The sequence below is a fragment of the Oncorhynchus keta genome, chromosome 1, assembly GCF_023373465.1.
Source record: "Oncorhynchus keta strain PuntledgeMale-10-30-2019 chromosome 1, Oket_V2, whole genome shotgun sequence".
Lineage (NCBI taxonomy): Eukaryota > Metazoa > Chordata > Actinopteri > Salmoniformes > Salmonidae > Oncorhynchus > Oncorhynchus keta.
Window position 1 is genome coordinate 59299315 of NC_068421.1, and position 19505 is coordinate 59318819.

At 42.6% G+C, this 19505-nt stretch overlaps 1 protein-coding gene across 1 annotated transcript in view; it reads left to right on the forward strand.

Moving 5' to 3' along the window:
* The window catches only part of LOC118389438 (potassium/sodium hyperpolarization-activated cyclic nucleotide-gated channel 2), a 75898-nt gene extending 56907 nt beyond the window's left edge, over positions 1-18991 (forward strand). The window contains exons 7-8 of the mRNA XM_035779343.2: positions 2039-2203; positions 12203-18991. Coding sequence (XP_035635236.1) covers positions 2039-2203; positions 12203-13179 — 1142 coding nt within the window. The 3' untranslated portion in view covers positions 13180-18991. The remainder of the gene's footprint in view (positions 1-2038; positions 2204-12202) is intronic.
* Positions 18992-19505: the final 514 nt, after the last annotated feature.

Here is a 19505-nt window from a genome sequence, read left to right on the forward strand (position 1 = left end):
AACGTATTTACAAATCATTTGTAAATTGACCGAAAGAAGACCAAACCGATAAAATATCTGACTAAAACATAACATTTGTATACAATATTTTATGTGAAGGAATACTTGGGAACAGTTTTTAAAAATAAAAATGACTTGGAGCTGATTTTCTGGTGTTTTTACAGTCTTTTATGTCCAACAATACAAATTATTTTTTTAAATAAAAAAATAGAACCACCGGCGGCCCATCAGTTGGGGAACCCTGCCCTAAATCCTATGATCCAAACCACCAATGTCTCAACTATGTTAATATAAAAATTGTAGCAGGCAAGATAATAAAATAAAAACACCCTGACATTTGACTTCTTCTCGCTAGTCTTTTCGCCCTGCAGCCAGTTTTGTCCCCATTTCCCATGCAGTCTGTCCTCTTCCCTGCCTGTTTTTAGATGCATCGCTGCTGTTGATCCACAAAAAAAGCACAACTTTTCCCAATGTGTCTGGGCCATGGTCTGGGGGCATTCTTCACATCCGGGTCCTCTTCAGAAGAGTTCAGTTCAGTGGTGCTGTGGGTTGGGCTGTGAGGTGCCAGGAGCCAAAGGCGGATGCTGAAGGAGAGAGATCTACAGCAGCACCCACGGCTCATAAATAACAGCTAATTAGTCCACAGAACACCAATGACAGAGCAATTAGTAATGTTAACCGTCAACGTTCAAAGCCAAGCCATTATACTTTATGCCACCAGGAGGCCAACCCTTTTCTACATGGCATGGGCTAGACACAAACTTGAATCAGAATGTCTGTTGGATTTGTGGTGGCATTTGCCGATTCATCTGCTATTATTTACAATTAATAATGTTACTGGAGAAGATACCGTATTTTGGTCATGTTGTTGTAGTATGATGAGGGCATATGGAAAAAAGGTAGAAACTAGGCACTGTAATAGTTGCCCTGAGATAAATTAAATCTGGGCATAAGGGAAACGACATGCCCCATATTTGCTGTAATTTGTTTTTAAAGGAGGAAATACTGGAGTGAGTAAATGGGTGTAGAAGAGTCAGAATCACATCCCGGCATTGTGTTCTGCTGCTTGCCTCTGCAGCGCTCGCCACAGCGGAGAGAACGGAATCTCATTAATCTTGTGAAGAACTGTAAATCCCCCATCAGATAGCGGAGAGACACAGGGCCAGCGCTGGCACTCAAGGTCACACTTTAATACCCTGTGAATAAGGAGCCATTTTGAGAGTGGGAGGGGAGCTGGGTGGAGAGGGTTTGTCACTGCGGCTTACTGACAAGATTATTATGTAAATGTATAACTCATGAATGGAACATCCCTTTGTTGCTCCTTAATGGTATGTGGGCCTCTGTCCAGCCGGCAGGAGCTGATCTTTTACTTGACTGCGCTTCTTGTTAAATCCTATTTTTCCATGGTCCCCGGGGGGTTGCCTACCACTGTAAAAGCTGATATGTAGAGTGGAGCCAGTGCAGTTCCCCCATGCATACAGTAAATACCCCCCTTTACTGAGAGCCAGAGGATACCCTTCACACGCGACAGCAGAGCGAGGGGGGAGAACGGGGAGGCAGCAGAGTAAAAAGAGCATATGGTTGTCAAGACAACCATCAGTCACAGGCCAGAGAAGGAAGGGTAACACCTGAATGTAATGAGCCTTGGCTCTACTACGTATCCAATCCTGTAGCTCCCTCCATACACTAAGCAGTCTCAGCAGGGTCTTTGGTTTAAATGCCTTTCTCCTCTCTGTATTCATGCTCTGTATCCTCTCTGTAAATGACAATGTATCACACACATGTGATACATTGATACTGTAGGATTGTGTGTGCATTGTATTTGAATCATAGTGTAGCAGTGTTTTATAAGATAGAAATAAGAAGAATAACGAGTGTGACATGTCCAAGGGAACTTTGCCATGGGGATCATGACATTCGAATGGCTCATGTTTCTTTGACATGTTTTCTGTAGCTGAGTTACAGTAATGATGCTCCCTCTGGCCGCGTAGTAATTGTGTCTGTCTCTGACCGTCCTGTCTTTCTCTCTCTCCCTCAGAGATCTGTCTGTTGACCCGAGGCAGACGGACGGCCAGTGTGCGGGCGGACACGTACTGCCGTCTCTACTCCCTGTCTGTGGATAACTTCAATGAGGTGCTGGAGGAGTACCCAATGATGAGACGAGCCTTCGAGACTGTGGCCATCGACCGACTGGACCGGATAGGTGAGACCAGCCCACCCACTAACCAATAAATAAGCCACTGACCCATACAGGATTAGATATGCGTGTAGTTGAGGCATTTTGTCATTCACAGAATCAGCAGAACAAAAACAGACATACTGTGTTCTATCAATGGAACCTACTGTAACTATGCCACTAATCATTTCTCTTTGACTTCCCTGGTTCCTTTGATTTAATTTTGGACCCTTTATTTAGATGCAGCTGGTGTATCTTCAGCATATGATTTTCACAAGATATGATTATTATCTCAAAATGACTGTGTGTGCCGTCCTCCCCTGGGTTTACTGTAAATGTGCTCTCAGGAGGAGTGATGCTCATTTGTGAAAGGGACTGCTCAGCACACTGTCTAAACAGCTTCCTTATGCTCTCCTCTTCTGTGTGGAAGGGAGGAAGTTACCGTATTCTCTCTTGGTTGCTGCGTTACCTCCAGTGTTGCTACGCTGTCAGTCACTCAGCTATCATCAGAAAGCACCTGGTTAGTGAATTCCGAGCTTTGAGTGTAAACATATAAATGATTAAACAGTGAAGGCAAGGTCAATGTGATGCTGATGTCACCGCTCGGTGACGTGCAGGGGCCCTGCATCCACCACCTGCCAGCGGTTGCCATAGCAGCCAGATTCCACATCAAGTACGAGACATTCGGTTTCACACATTCAGATGAGATTGAGTTGTCTTTGATCTTTGACAACAGATTAATACCTAACCTGAATAGAGCATAGGGGAGCAAGAAAGGTTTCATATTCTGTTTAACCCATTCATGTCCATGACAGAAATGTAAAATGTATTTTAGTACACTTGTTCTCTGAGCTTACTGATGGACGAATATGAAGACATCTTTTAAATCAGCCAAAGCATTTGTCTACAATGTGAGTTGTTGATATTGTACTATATTTTGTCTCCGGACACATGGGGTTACTGTTTTTACACATTTCATGAATCACGTCATGTGAATGAATACATGTTTAAATGATTCAAACTTTTTAAAACATTTGGTATATAGATTGTCCAGAACAATATATACAGTGCATTCGGAAAGTATTCAGACCACTTGACTTTTTCCACATTTTACAGCCTGACACTAAAATAGATTAAATCATTTTTTCCCCCCTCATCATCTATACACAATACCCCATAATGACAAACACAAAAACAGTTTTTAGAAATGTCTGCAAATGTATAAACCCCATCCGCCTAAAATATCACCTTTACATAAATATTCAGACCTTTTATTCAGTACTTTGCTGAAGCACCTTTGCCAGAGATTACACCCTTGAGTCTTCTTGGGTATGATGCTGCCAGCTTAGCACACCAGTATTTGGGGAGTTTCTCCCATTCTTCTCTGCAGATCCTCTTAAGGTTGGATGGGGAGCTGCACAGCTATTTTCAGGTCTCTCCAGAGATGTTCGATCAGGTTCAAGTTCGGGCTCTGGCTGGGCCACTCAAGTACTTGTCCCAAAGCCACTCTTGCGTTGTCTTGGCTGTGTGCTTAGGGTCATTGTCTTGTTGGAAGGTGAACCTTCGCCCCAGTCTGAGGTCCTGAGCGCTCTGGAGCAGGTTTTCATCATGGATCTCTCTGTACTTTTCTCCATTCATCTTTCCCTCAATCGTGACTAGTCTCCCAGTCCCTGCCGCCACCATGCTTTACCATAGGAATGGTGCCAGGTTTCCTCCAGACGTGACGCTTGGCATTCAGGCCAAAGAGTTCAATCTTGGTTTCATCAGACTAAATAATCTTGTTTCTCAAGGTCTAAGAGTCTTTAGGTGCCTTTTGGCAAACTCCAAGCAGGCTGTCATATGCCTTTTACTGAGGATTGGCTTTCGTCTGGCCACTACCATAAAGGCCTGATTGGTGGAGTGCTGTGGAGATGATTTTCCTTTTGGAAGGTTCTCACATCTCCACAGAGGAACTTTGTAACTCTTTCAGTGTGACCATCATGTTCTTGGCCACCTCCCTGACCAAGGCCCTTCTCCCCCAATTGCTCAGTTTGGCTGGGTGGCCAGCTCTAGGAAGAATCTTTGTGCTTCCAAACTGCTTCCATTTACGAATGGTGGAGGCCATTCAACCTCATGGCTTGGTTTTTGCTCTGACGTACAACTGTCAACTGTGGGACCTTATATAGACAGTTGTGTGCCTTTCCAAATCATGTCCAATCAATTGAATTTATCACAGGTGGACTCCAATCAAGTTGTAGAAACATCTCAAGGATGATCAATGGAAACAGGATGCACCTGAGCTCAATTTTGAATCTCGTAGCAATGGGTCTGAATACTTATGTAAATAAGGTATTTCTGTTTTTATTTTGTATACATTTGCAAAAACAATTGAAAAAGTTGCTTACGCTTTGTCATTATGGGGTATTGTGTGTAGATTGGTGAGGAAATTGTTTTATTTTAGAATAAGGCTGTAACGTAACAAAATGTGGAAAAAGGAAATGGGTCTGAATACTCTCCGAATGCCCTGAGTATACCAAGCATTAGGAACACCTTCAGAACAGCCAATCCAAACACATCCAAACTCACTCTCTTATACACACACACCGCTAGAGTACATGCAGTATAAGGAAATCCAGTGCAAGTCAATGGAGACTGCAGAGTGAGTCATTTTACAGCAATTTCCTTAACTCAATATTAGGAAGGTTTTACAGAACATATATTGTGTTGCGCCCCCTTTTGCCTTTAGAACAGCCTCAATTCATTGGGGCATGGAGTCTACAAGGTGTCGAAAGCATTCCACAGGGATGCTGGCCCATGTTGGCTCCAATGCTTCCACAGTTGTCAAGTTGGCTGGATGTCCTTTGGGTGGTGTACAATTCTTGATACAAACCCAGCAGAGTTGCTGTTCTTGACACAAACTGGTGCGCCTACTCCCATCCCCCGTTCAAAGGCACTTAAATCTTTTGTCTTGCCCGTTCACCCTCTGAATGGCTCACATAAACAATCCATGTCTCTATTGTCTCAAAACTTCAAAATCCTTCTTTAAACCGTCTCCTCCCCTTCATCTACGCTGATTGAAGTGGATTTGACAGGGGACATCAATAAAGGATCATAGCTTTTACCTGTGTTTTTAATGCTTTGTACACTCAGTATATACAAAACAAATATCTAAAGAAATACATATAGAATATATGCTTTATAAGTAAATTCAATGGAGACTGGATCTTTCTCTCTCTCAGATCTTAAGAATTATTATGAATGTTTCTTTTGAATGTTTTGCATTCATACCAAACATAATTTGATTTGTGGCACGTTTTTGATATTGTGCTAAATATTGTACAAGCATGCGAATGGGTTCATTCGTCTGCTGTTTAGCTATTCTCTAGATTCACTGACAACAGAAGCATCCTGGATCGAAGGCTTACTGGCGGGTAGAAAGCTAATGAATTCCAGATCTAAACAGTAATTCAGAGGATGGTCATTCTCTGTTATCCTTGGAGTTATTTTGGTCTTTTTCCGACACCTTCACTTAAAACATCCAAAGAAATCATGTTTATAAAGTCTTGTAGTTTATGCAATGTAATGATCCTTCTGTTTAGCAGATCAGGGTGTGTACTACAGTGCTCTGGCGCCTTTAGATGTCTATGGAAGAGACAGTATACTAGATTCATTGAACTCTATCCTGACCCTAAGGAAACATAATAGACTTGGCCCTTTTGGCCTGGGGCCTATAGCAGCCAACCACTCTGCAGTCAACTGGACTGTGTTGTACCATGCTAGCTAGTTATGCAGCTTGAATTAGAGTTAATGTCCCTGTCAGACTGTATTTTCCATGTTCTCCCAGTCCCTCAGACTCATGTTTCAAATCCACCTGATGTTTTCATGTGGGTGTCACTCTATTTGTTTTTAAAAGCCCGACGGACAAGTTGAAAATCCCCTGCTGATAGGGAGAAAAACAGAGAGTAGTAAAGAAACTTGAGAGGGGGCGGAAGTAATAATCCTGGGAGTTTTTTTTAATGCGCATTCAACTAGAAATGTTTTGAACACTGGAGAGATGAGAGAGATGGATCTGTGATCTTACTTGGCCGCCTGCGTGAGCTCCGTGAAGGAGGCAATTTCAGCTGCAAATTGGTTTCTCCCCCAGCACCACCACCAACCCAGGCCTACACAACCACTACACACATGCACATGTTGATCCACCTCATGTTTGAGAAAACACAGGCCACCCATCCTCACACCCTTGTGTTTACAATTCAGGTGGTGCATGCTATAGATGGGACGATTAACTGAAAATTGCAGACACCAACATTGCCTGCATCTTACCAAAGCATTTTGCTTACGTCCGTAAACTGGTAATTAGGCTACACAATGTTTTTTAGGGTTCTATTCAAACCATTATTTGGTCAACTGTAATGTGCATTAACCTGCTTCCTGCAAGTAAAGTATCTGCCCCTCCACCCCTGTTTCGCTGCCCGCTCTCAATCCCTCCCCCCACCTTGTGCACGGAGTGAAGGGAGCATACGAAATGCAGGAAAAAGACTTTTTGCCTAATGTTACTGTTGTTAAAGAGAGGAGAGTCTCAGCTTTCTTTATGTATGAAAAACATTTCTCAACACTAAATATTGAGAAATTACCAGCGCTTTACAAACAGAGTATATAATTGAGGTGATGCGTTGGCGGAACCGAGCGCACCGTTTGTGGTGAATACATCATCAAGTGCCTACATCGGCCTAACCAAAGGAACGTTTTTTGTTGGATATTAATTAGATCAATTACATGGCTATCTAGCAACAATATCATATTTAGGGTTGGCAATCTAGCTAATATGTTTTGATTTCCACTTCCTTAGGTGTTGAATTATGTCGTATATAGCCTAAGCCAATATGCACAAAAAGATGCAGGTAACTTCATCTCTAAAGAGCCCCAAATTAATCTGATCATTCTAGATCCTGTTTTGACTCTGTCACGTCTGTTACATGTGCTCAGTGTGAACCTGCTTTCATCTGTGAAGAGCACAGGGCGCCAGTGGCGAATTTGCCAATCTTGGTGTTCTCTAGCAAATGCCAAACGTCCTGCACGGTGTTGGGCTGTAAGCACAACCCCCACCTGTGGACGTCGGTCCCTCATACCACCCTCATGGAGTCTGTTTCTGACCGTTTGAGCAGACACATGCACATTTGTGGTCTGCTGGTGGTCATTTTGCAGGGCTCTGGCAGTGCTCCTCCTGCTCTTCCTTGCACAAAGGTGGAGGTAGCGGTCCTGCTGCTGGGTTGTTGCCCTCCTACGGCCTCCTCCACGTCTCCTGATGTACTGGCCTGTCTCCTGGTAGTGCCTACATGCTCTGGACACTACGCTGACAGACACAGCAAACCTTCTTGCAACAGCTCGCATTGATGTTCCATCCTGGATGAGCTGCACTACCTGAGCCACTTGTGTGGGTTGTAGATTCCGTCTCATGCTACCACTAGAGTGAAAGCACCGCCAGCATTCAAAAGTGACCAAAACATCAGCCAGGAAGCATAGGAACTGAGAAGTGGTCTGTGGTCACTACCTGCAGAACCACTCCTTTATTGGGGGTGTCTTGCTAATTGCCTATAATTTCCACCTGTTGTCTATTCCATTTGCACAACAGCATGTGAAATTTATTGTCAATCAGTGTTGCTTCCTAAGTGGACATTTTGATTTCACAGAAGTGTGATTGACTTGGAGTTACATTGTGTTTTTTAAGTGTTCCCTTTATTTTTTTGAGCAGTGTATTTATATATATATATTCATTTCCTGAACATGTTGGATGAAATAGCTAACGTTTTTCATGTCTTACTTGGCACCTTAAAAGTCCTGCCGCTAACGGAAAGTGATTGTGCATAAAAAAATATACAGTACCAGTCAAAAGTGTGGACACACCTACTCATTCAAGGTTTGTCTTTATTTGGAATATTTTCTACATTGTAGAATAATAGTGAAGACATGAAAACTATGAAATAACACATATGGAATCATGTAGTAACCAAACAATTGTTAAACAAATCCAAATATATTTGAGAAGCTACCCTTTGCCTTGATGACAGCTTTGCAAACTCTTGGCATTCTCTCAACCGGCTTCATGAGGTAGTCACCTGGAATGCATTTCAATTAACAGGTATGCCTTGTTAAAAGTCAATTTGTCAAATTTCTTTCCTTCTTAATGCATTTGAGCCAATCAGTTGTTTTGTGACAAGGTATGGGTGGTATACAGAAGATAGCCCTATTTGGTAGAAGACCAAGTCCATATTATGGTAAGTACAGCTCAAATAAGCAAAGAGAAACGACAGTCCATTAATACAGTCCTTAATACATGAAGGTCAGTCAACCTGGAAAATTTCAAGAACTTAGAAAGTTTCTTCAAGTGCAGTCGCAAAAACCATCAAGGGCTATGATGAAACTGGCTCTCATGAGGACCGCCACAGGAAAGGAAGACCCAGATTTACCTCTGCTGCAGAGGATAAGTTCATTCGAGTTACCAGCCTCAGAAATTGCAGCGCAAATAAATGCTTCACAGAGTTCAAGTAACAGACACATCTGAACATCAATTGTTCAGAGGAGACCGCATGAATCAGGCCTTCATGGTCAAATTGCTGCAAAGAAACAACTACTAAAGGACACTAATAAAAAGAAGAGACTTGCTTGGGCCAAGAAACATGAGCAATATACCCTAGACCGGTGGAAATTTGTCCTTCGATCTGATGAGTCTAAATGTGCGATTTTTGGTTCCAACCACTGTGTCTTTGTGAGATGCAGAGTAGGTGAATGGATGATCTCCGCATGTGTGGTTTTTCAAGAGGACAATGACTCAAAACACACCTTCAGGCTGTGAAAGGGCTATTTGACCAAGAAGGAGAGTGATGGAGTGCTGCATCAGATGTCCTGGCTTCCACAGTCACCTGACCTCAATCCAATTGAGATGGTTTGGGATGAGTTGGACCGCAGAGTGAAGGAAAAGCAGTCAACAAGTGCTCAGCATACAGTTGAAGTCAGAAGTTTACATACACCTTAGCCAAATACATTTAAACTCAGTTTTTCACAATTCCTGACATTTAATCCTAGTAAAAATTCCCTGTCTTAGATCAGTTAGGATCACCACTTTATTTTAAGAATGTGAAATGTCAGAATAATAGTAGAGAGAATGATTTATTTCAGCTTTTATACCCTTCATCACATCCCCAGTGGGTTAGAAGTTTACATACACTCAATTAGTATTTGGTAGCATTGCCTTTAAATTGTTTAACTTGGGTCAAACATTTTGGGTAGCCTTCCACAAGCTTCCCACAACAAGTTGGTTGAATTCTGGCCCATTCCTCCTGACAGAGCTGGTGTAACTGAGTCAGGTTTGTAGGCCTCCTTGCTCACACACGCTTTTTCAGTTCTGCCCACAAATGTTCTATCGGATTGAGGTCAGGGCTTTGTGATGGCCACTCCAATACCTTGACTTTGTTGTCCTTAAGCTATTTTGCCACGACTTTGGAAGTATGCTTGACCTATTTGCGACCAAGCTTTCACTTCCTGACTGATGTCTTGAGATGTTGCTTCATTATATCCACATAATTTCCCCTCCTCATGAAGTGCACTAGTCCCTCCTGCAGCAAAGCACCCACACAACTTGATGCTGCCACCCCCGTGCTTCACGGTTGGGATGGTCTTCTTCAGCTTGCAAGCCTCCCCCTTTTCCCTCCCAACATAAGGATTGTCGTTATGGCCAAACAATTTTATTTTTGTTTCATCAGACCAGAGGACATTTCTCCAAAAAGTATGATCTTTGTCCCCATGTGCAGTTGCAAACCGTAGTCTGGCTTTTTTTTATGCCGGTTTTGGAGCAGTGGCTTCTTCCTTGCTGAGCGGCCTTTCAGGTTATGTCGATATAGGACTCGTTTTACTGTGGATATAGATACTTTTGTACCTGTTTCCTCCGGTATCTTCACAAGTTCCTTTGCTGTTGTTCTGGGATTGATTTTCACACCAAAGTACGTTCATTTCTAGGAGACGACGTCTCCTTCCTGAGCGGTATGACGGCTCTGTGGTCCCATTGTGTTTATACTTGCGTACTATTGTTTGTACAGATGAACATGGTACCTTCAGGCCTTAGGAAATTGCTCCCGAGGATGAACCAAACATGTGGAGGTCTACAATTTTCTTTCTGAGGTCTTGGCTGATTTCTTTTGATTTTCTCATGATCTCAAGCAAAGAGTCACTGAGTTTGAAGGTAGGCCTTGAAATCCATCCACAGGTACACTTCCAATTGACTCAAATGACGTAAATTAGCCTATCAGAAGTTTCTAAAGCCATGACATCATTTTCTGGAATTTTACAAGCTGTTTAAAGGCATTGTTAACTTAGTGTATGTAAACTTCTGACCCACTGGAATTGTGATACAATGAATTATAAGTGAAATAATCTGTCTGTAAACTATTTTTGGAAAAATTACTTGTGTAAAGCACAAAGTAGATGCCCTAACCGACCTGCCAAAACTCTAGTTTGTTAACAAGAAATTTATGGAGTGGTTAAAAATCAAGTTTTAATGACTTCAACCTAAGTGTATGTAAACTTCCGATTTCAACTGTATATGGGAACTCCTTCAAGACTGTTGGAAAAGCGTTCCTCATGAAGCTGGTTGAGAGAATGTCAAGAGTGTGCAAAGCTGTCACCAAGGTAAAGGGTGACTACTTTGAAGGATCTCAAATTTAAAATATATTTTGATTTGTTTAACACTTTTTTGGTTACTACATGATTCCATATGTGTTATTTCATAATTTTGATGTCGTCACTATTATTCTACAATGTAGAACATAGTAAAAATACAGAAAAGCACTTGAATGAGTGTCCAAACTTTTGACAATTATTTATGTATTGTTATCGAGCAAAATGGGTCAGGAATTCAATTGATCACAATATGACCTTTTGCCCAGCTCTAGTACACAAACACACACAGTTAAAACATCTACAGTGAGCCATTGACACATACGGAGGCTGGAGCTTATCTTCCCTTCTCAGTGAAAAATTCAGTAGCGAAGGTGCGTAAAGATGGCGTGTACTTACCACAGACACCTAATTTGCTAAGCTTGCTGTATTGTACAATGCTGTCCAATACTACTTTTTTGTATTGGCATTAATTAGCACAGTATACATGATCCCAATTTTAGCCCCAAGAAGGTGGCAATTAAAAAAAACAAAAAGTAGATTGTGCTGATTTACACATTAAACGCGTTGATTTACACGTTGCGCACCGTAGATTAAAAAGTCTGTGGATAGTGCAAGAACAATTAATTCAATTTTTCTTTTTACCCCCTTTTTCTCCCCAATTTCGTATTATCCAACTGCCTTGTCTCATCACTACAACTCCGAAGGTCGAGAGTCATGCGACCTCCGAAACACAACCCAACCAAGCCGCACTGCTTCTTAACACAGCGCACATCCAACCCGGTAGCCAGCCGCACTAATGTGTAGGAGGAAACACTGTGCACCTAGAGACCTGGTCAGCGTGCACTGCGTCTGGCCCGCCACAGAAGTCGCTAGTGCGCTATGAGACAAGGATATCCCTCCCGGCCAAACCCTCTCTAAGCCGAACGTTGTGCGTGGACCTCCCGGTCGAGGCCGGCTGCGACAGAGACTGGGCTCGAACCCAGAGTCTCTGGTGGCACGGCTAGCACTGCGATGCAGTGCCTTAGACCACTGCGCCACCCGGGAGGCCCAAATTCCTCCATCTTTATGCACCTTAGCCATTACAGACAGCCTCCAGATAGGCAGACTGAAAGGAGATGTGAATACATGTCTGTCCTGATCAGGTTAACTGCTTCCAACTGCCCCATACTCTGTTCTGCTATGCCAGCAACTTCTCTAATACCAACTAATCAGGGGGGAGAATGCTATTACTGTAGGGCACTGTTAGGAGTATTCATTGGACCATTTGGCTGTTTATTACTTTGTATAATGTATTGATTGTGCTGATTCTACAGTGGAACTGTGTCTGCTCAGGTAACAGAGTCTCATTTCTTCTCTTCTATTTTCCGTCCTCAGGGAAGAAGAACTCAATCCTAATGCACAAGGTTCAGCATGACCTCAACTCGGGTGTCTTCAACAACCGAGAGAATGAAATTATCCAAGAGATTGTGAAATATGACCGTGAGATGGTGCAGCAGGTGGACATGCAGAGGCCTCGTGCCATGTCCATGTCCAACCCCCCCACGCACGGGGGTATCTTCGCTCCTCCAACCCCACCTCAGAGCTCAGCCATCGCCACCCTCCAGCAGGCTGTGGCTATGAGCTTCTGTCCCCCCATGGCAGGCCCCCTGGTAGGGGCCGGGGCCCTGCAGTCACCTCGGATGGTACGGAGGTTCCAGGTGATGCAGAGCATGTCAGCCTCCCCTCCTCCCCAGACTGAGCAGACCATGCAGCCACAGCTACACGCCGGTGGTGCCTTCGCCTCCGCCCTCTCGAGCCCCCCCATCCAGAGCCCCCTAGCTGCTGGGGGACGGACATTCCAGTACGGCCACTCTTCTGGCTCCCAGCTCTCTCTGGTCCAGCAGATCGTACCCAGTCCCCCACACCGGCCCAACACCCATAACAGCACCCGCTCTCTGCACATGGGCAGTCTGAGTCAGGACGCCAGGGCACTGTCTGCCTCTCAGCCCTCTCTGCCCCAGGGAGGGGCTCAACCCGTGGCCCCGAGCCCATCACAGTCCAACCGTGTTTCCTCAACATCCATTGGTCCACCTCAGACCCCCCCGGGCTCTGTGGGGCTCAGGAGCGCTGTGACTCATAGGATGGTGCTGCCCCACCAGATGTCTGTGGGGGCGTTTCCTCTAGCCTCCCTCCCGGGGACTCTGACATCGCTGGGGACAGGCATGGGTGCGGGTATGGGAATCGGCATGGGAGTGGGCATGGGATCAGGCTTGCCGCCAGCCCTTCCGGACTCGGGTTTACCCAAAAAGGACTCCAAAGCCAGCCACCCTGAGACAGACCATGTCAGATCGAGGCTATCTTCCAATTTGTGACCTTTATTAGATTTCTGCAGAGCCAGGAGTTTTTGGTTGTGGGAACTGTGGAAGGTTTTGTCCTTAGACCCAATAATCTCCCCTCTCCCTGTCACGTGGGTCTGAATATGACTATAAGAATGTATGCTGTGGGACCTTGGAGAGGGAGACCGTAGCTGGAAGACAATGTATGACTAACAATATAGTTATTATCAGAGGTGGGATGTTTCTACTCCACCCACAGACATAGATTGTAGATACCGGCTGTACGTAGTAGTAGCACCTTCTCCCCACATCTCTCCTTTATTTACTCTCTTTACTGTAACCATATTCAACATAAATAGCACGCATCTCTCACCCATTATCTATATAGTCGAACAATACAAACTGGCAGGGACAAGAAGAAAATCAGGAACATGCTTCAGATGACAACGATGACATCAACGCTTTGCAGAAGTTCTTCTGGGATTTTATCTTTTCTCTACGGACTGGTTTTAACAAAAGTTCTACTCATGTCACTGTAATATTGTTTCAGAAAACAAGAAAATGTTTTTTTTAGACCATGTCTTAAATTATAGGTTTTTTTTTTTTTTTACAGGTCGGGCTTAATAAACAAAATGTTGCATTGCATTAATGGGATTAATAATGTATTTCTGAAAAAAACGAGTGGATAGATAATTTCACTGCCTTGATTTCAACATTTGAAGCCATATCCTTTGTGTGTGTGTGTGTGTGTGTGTGTGTGTGTGTGTGTGTGTGTGTGTGTGTGTGTGTGTGTGTGTGTGTGTGTGTGTGTGTGTGTGTGTGTGTGTGTGTGTGTGTGTGTGTGTGTGTGTGTGTGTGTGTGTGTGAATAAGGAATTCATATCTATAAATATATCTTCCCCCGTCCTCAAATTGTATTTGGAGATGACAGTGTAGGTAGAATTTCAGTATATTTCTTGGAGTCTACAGCCTACATTTCATTCTGGCTTGGCCAGAATACAGCAAGGGTGCAAGTGATATACACTACATGAGCAAAAGTATGTGGGCACATACTCGTCGACCACATCTCATTAGAAAATCATGGGCATTAATATGGAGTTGGTCCCCCCTTTGCTGCTATAACAACCTCTACTCTGCTGGGAAAGCTTTCCACTAGATGTTGGAACATTGCTGAGAGGTCTTGCTTCCATTCAGCCACATGAGCATTAGTGAGGTCGGGCACTGATGTTGGGCGATGAGACCTGGCTCGCAGTTGGCGTTCCAATTCATCCCAAAGGTGTTCGATGGGGTTGAGGTCAAGGCATTTCAACTGCTCCAGTATCCAATGGCAGCAAGCTTTAAACCACTCCAGCCTGCGCTTGGCATTGTGCATGGTGCTCTTAGGTTAGTGTGGGGCTGCTCGGCTATTGAAATCCATTTCCTGAATCTCCCAATGAACAATTATTGTGCTGACGTTGCTTCCAGAAGCAGTTTAGAACACTGCAGTGACTGTTGCAACCGTGGACAGACAATTTTTACGCTCTATGTGCTGCAGCACTCGGCAGTCCCAGTCTGTGAGCTTGTGTGGCCTACCGCTTTGGGCTGAGCCGTTGTTGCTCCTAGACATTTCCACTTCACAATAACAGCACTTACAGCTGACTGGGGCAGCTCTAGCAGGGCAGAAATTTGACGAACTGATTTGCTGGAAAGGTGGCATCCTATGACGGTGCCACGTTGAAAGCTCTTCAGTAAGGCCATTCTACTGCCAACGTTTGTCTATGGAGATTGCATGGCGGTGTGCTCAATTTTATACACCTGTCAGCAACGGGTGTGGCTGAAACATCCAAATCCACTCATTTGATGGGGTGTCCACATACTTTTGTGCATATAGTGTTTAAACCAAGTCATCCATCCCCATTGGTTGCTCGGCTATTGAAATCCATTTCCTGATCTGAGTTATGAATCACATGAATATATCAACATACTGTATCTCATTCAACCCTGATGGAAATGCGTATCAGGTTTTTTGCATAGCTGAAGTTTAGAATAGACAGATCATAGTTTTATATTTTATAGTCTGACTGATGTTCTGAAGGCACTGTGCAGTGTAATTACGCTAATATGTATTATTATACTGTACAGACTGATGCACCCTGGTCAGATCCACACATTACACCATTTAATGAATACATTGAACTTTTCGTCTCATCTGCATTGTCCCATCCATTCCAAGACTTTTTAGATTATTTGAAGTTTAAAACAAATCCATTTTCTTTTTCCTTTCCTCTCTAATTCTAACAGTAATATTGAATCAAATTGAGGTATATTTTGTGTGCATAAATTACATAATGCTTCTGGAATGCTGAAATCTAAATGACTCCCATTCTATTCTAATCTGCAGCAAGGACAGAGCAGACATTTTGGAGGGTGCATTTCAATGATGTGTCTCCGACCATAAGTGATGCCACTGAATGTGTGTACCGGCCTCCACTGATTAGTGTCCAAAAGTATTAGTGGAAGAGGCTTTCCAAGCGCTGATATCCACTTCATCTGCTGCTCAATAACCCCCACACCACCACCACCACCACCACCACCATTACTATGTAATGAGAGAGAAGATTGGATCCCCTCAGGCCCCATTTATTTTGGACTGTTATTACTTTCCATTGTGTTTCATCATAAGTTTTACTGTATCATCCACCTTGTCAGTGGCGCCAAGGTTGTGGGTTTGGAAGGGATTTGTTGCTGGAAATTATGCCCAATGAAACTTCTTTGGGAACTTTCATGTGTTTGAAGGTGGTTTTAATGGCCGAATTCCTTTTAGATTGCTGAGCAGGTTTTGAGACTATTTGTCTAGCAATAAATTAGGACATTTAACAAACATGTAATAAATACCATACAATACAGTGTAGATGAAAAGCCAAAATTGGAATAAAATGTCAATGTTTTTGAATTGCTTAATAAGATTTGTTGATGGGAAGCGTTTGGAAGTTCTTGTATCTACTGTACATGACACACTTAAGATGGTAAATGGTGGGAATATTTCATGCAATCCATATACACTGAATAAAAATATAAACGCAACATGTTAAGTGTTGGTCCCATGTTTCATGAGCTGAAATAAAAGATCCCAGAAATGTTCCATACGCACAAAAAGCTTATTTCTCTCAAATGTTGTGCACAAATTTATTTACATCCCTGTTAGTGAGCAATTCTCTTTTACCAAGATAATCCCTCCACCTGACAGGTGTGGCATATCAAGAAGCTGATTAAACAGCAAGATCATTATACAGGTGGACCTTGTGCTGGGGACAATAAAAGGCCACTATAAAATGTGAAGTTTTGTCACAATACAATGCCACAGATGTCTCAATTTTTGAGGGAGCGTGCAATTGGCATATTGACTGCAGGAATTTCCACTAGAACTGTCGCCAGAGAACTGAATGTTCATTTCTCTACCATAAGCCACCTCCAACGTCGTTTTAGAGAATTTGACAGTACATCCAACCAGCCTCATAACCGCAGACCACGTGTATGGTGTCGTGTGGGAAAGCGGTTTGCTGATGTCAATGTTCCTAGGCATGTGAAATCCATAGATTAGGGCCTAATTTATTTATTTCAATTGACTGATTTCCTTATATGAACTGTAACTCAGTAAAATCTTAGAAATTGTTCCATGTTGCGTTTATACTGTATTTGTGTTTAGTATACAATCCATTTACAATCCTATCTGAAGCATGTTCATTTTGTCAGGGTAGAATGACAGTTATCCTCTCCAATAGCTACATTTGTTGTCATGTGTTTAGCCTTTACCCAGCATTTTTCTTGGGATGTTTCCTTGCCAAATTGTGATTTAAACTGTAACTTGAATAAATATATGACGCAATAACAAGCAGTATAAGAAAGAGTCCTTGATGTTTTGGCTTACATTTCCAGGAAGAGACGGAAATAACTTTTTAAACCCTTACATTTACTGTACGTACTGTATAGGTCATATTCTATAACAATTAGTACAGGTTTTGTTCTATTCAGAGGAACTGAAACAATGAAATGTGTTGTACTGTTTTATTCATCGCTATACACAACAGAAACTCTATCAAGAATTTGAATGAAGTGTTTATTTGCTCATTTGATTTTTCCAGTGCAATACAATTACATGAAATATCTATCAACACTATCTTCAGGGCATTGTTGTCTCTCAGCTCTGCAAACATTCCTGACCACTTTTCCTTAAGTATCCTCAAACCAATTATCAATTTAGCCTTGAATCCTGACACTGGTGTAACCCTTTCTCTCACACTGTCAGAGAAAAGCTATTTTTCTGTAAAACAAATAATGCGCCTGAGCTTTTTACAGAAAAACACAGAACACCCCTGGGCCAAGTTAGGCATCTGCGTTTGTCAAAATCCGCAGCATCTGTGTTTTACAAATGCTTTATTAGCCCCCCATATTTCGTTCCCTCTGTCCAAATATAGTGTACTTTACAGAAACTGTTGCAGTTTTAGAAATGGCTTCAGCACAGTGAGTTAATTTAGGGAGACACTGATGACTGTTTTTTTGTTGTGTTGCCGAGCAGGTGATTGTGGAGAAATAGCATGTAAAGCTGGGACATAAATCAGGGAGAACATGGATTAGAGAAGGGCGACAATTTAATACTAATCAACCTCGCAAATAAAATATTCAAATAGCTGCGATTGGGAGAGAGGTAATTTTGAAGTGGCCAGTCATGGTGGAGAGAGAGGGTTTGGGGTGACTGTTACGTGAGCTGACATTTCACAGGCTTTGTAGTCTACCAGAAAGCTTGGCCCAGTCTTCAAACTCACATTTTAGGGGAGTTCCACAATCATCGTAGTGCTTAACTTGAGATTCATACTTGAACAGAAATCCCATTGACACTGCATGATGGGGGGCCTCTGGAATAATCACTCCACCAAATCAAATTAATGATCAGTTAGTCCTTTCAGTTTGACATTATATTGCAAGTGTTGCTGTGGTCGGACAAACATCTTTGACATTTGAACAAAATCCATTTCGGTGTATTACCAATATCCTAAACTGTAAGCAATGAGATAGATGGTATATTCATGAATGTTATTCCCCCCAAAAAGTGTGAATTCATGGCTTACAGCCATAGATGTGTATAATGTTCCCCATACTCATAACCTACACATCTCACTCTCATACAGTAGTTTCTGAAACAATACTCAGTATGGAACTAGCAGTGTGATTTTCTGTTTGAGACACTTTCCATCTCTATTGGCGGACGCTGTTGTGACCGATGTGATGTGAGCACATGTACAGTATGCTGCACAATATGGTCTTTGTTTTTGTTCCTCTCTAATGCTGACCCCATTTAACCTGTAATGTTTTTAGCTGCGTCACAGACTATATGATTCAATTTGAGTGCGTCTTTGAGTGGGTGTGGACATTGAGAGAGATTGGAGGGAGGTGACTGTATACAAATGGTGCTTTGAGCACAAAGTGGCAGAGTCAGCTGTTATCGCCTAACATTGTTCCTAAATTACAGCACTCAATTGACTTAACAGCTGATGGTCTCTTTTCAGAGCTGGTTGGAAACCCAGCCATGAAGAAAAAATATATATACTTACAGCTAGTCAGAGCAACAGAAACAATAAAGGTACATGCTAATCAGAATTGGGAGCTGGTTCTTTTAAAGAGCAGTAAATGTCTCATCTCTCTAGAAAAGGGATCCCATAACACGTGTACTGTATATACCTAGTGCCTAGCATACCTAGTTTCCACATACTACATCGAGTTCATTGTCTCTGTGGCTGTAAAACAAAAGCTCCCCAAATGCAAATAAATTCAGTTGTGATGTATATCTAACTGCAATACATGTAATAAGGAAAGCTAATAAATACCATTTGGATTACTAATGTTTGTTGTTGGCTGATCAGCTATTACATAATGCACATTGCACTTCTAACAAATGTTAATAGGGATTATATCATATATATATCATTATATTATACATATCCTTGTCATTATATAATCAACTGGTGTTCCCCTGTTCTCTGCACTCAACCAATACACCATTTACTGTGCAATAAAGCATTCACTCATAAGGTTACTTTTTCCTCCATTAGTGACACTTGCTGCATCAATATGACTAAGTGGTCATGACCCTTGACATTCATTGCCAATGTCTGTAATGATGGAACATCCTCTTGACTGTTCTTGATTCAATTGTAATTGTACACAGGGATAAATTGACATGGTTGTCAAAACCATACCTTATTGTTATTCTTCCAAGGTTAATTTGCTCGATGCAATGACGTCCCAGCACAATAATCTCACTCACTCACTCACACATGGCGTGCACTCGCACACACACACACACAAGCACGCACACACACAAACACT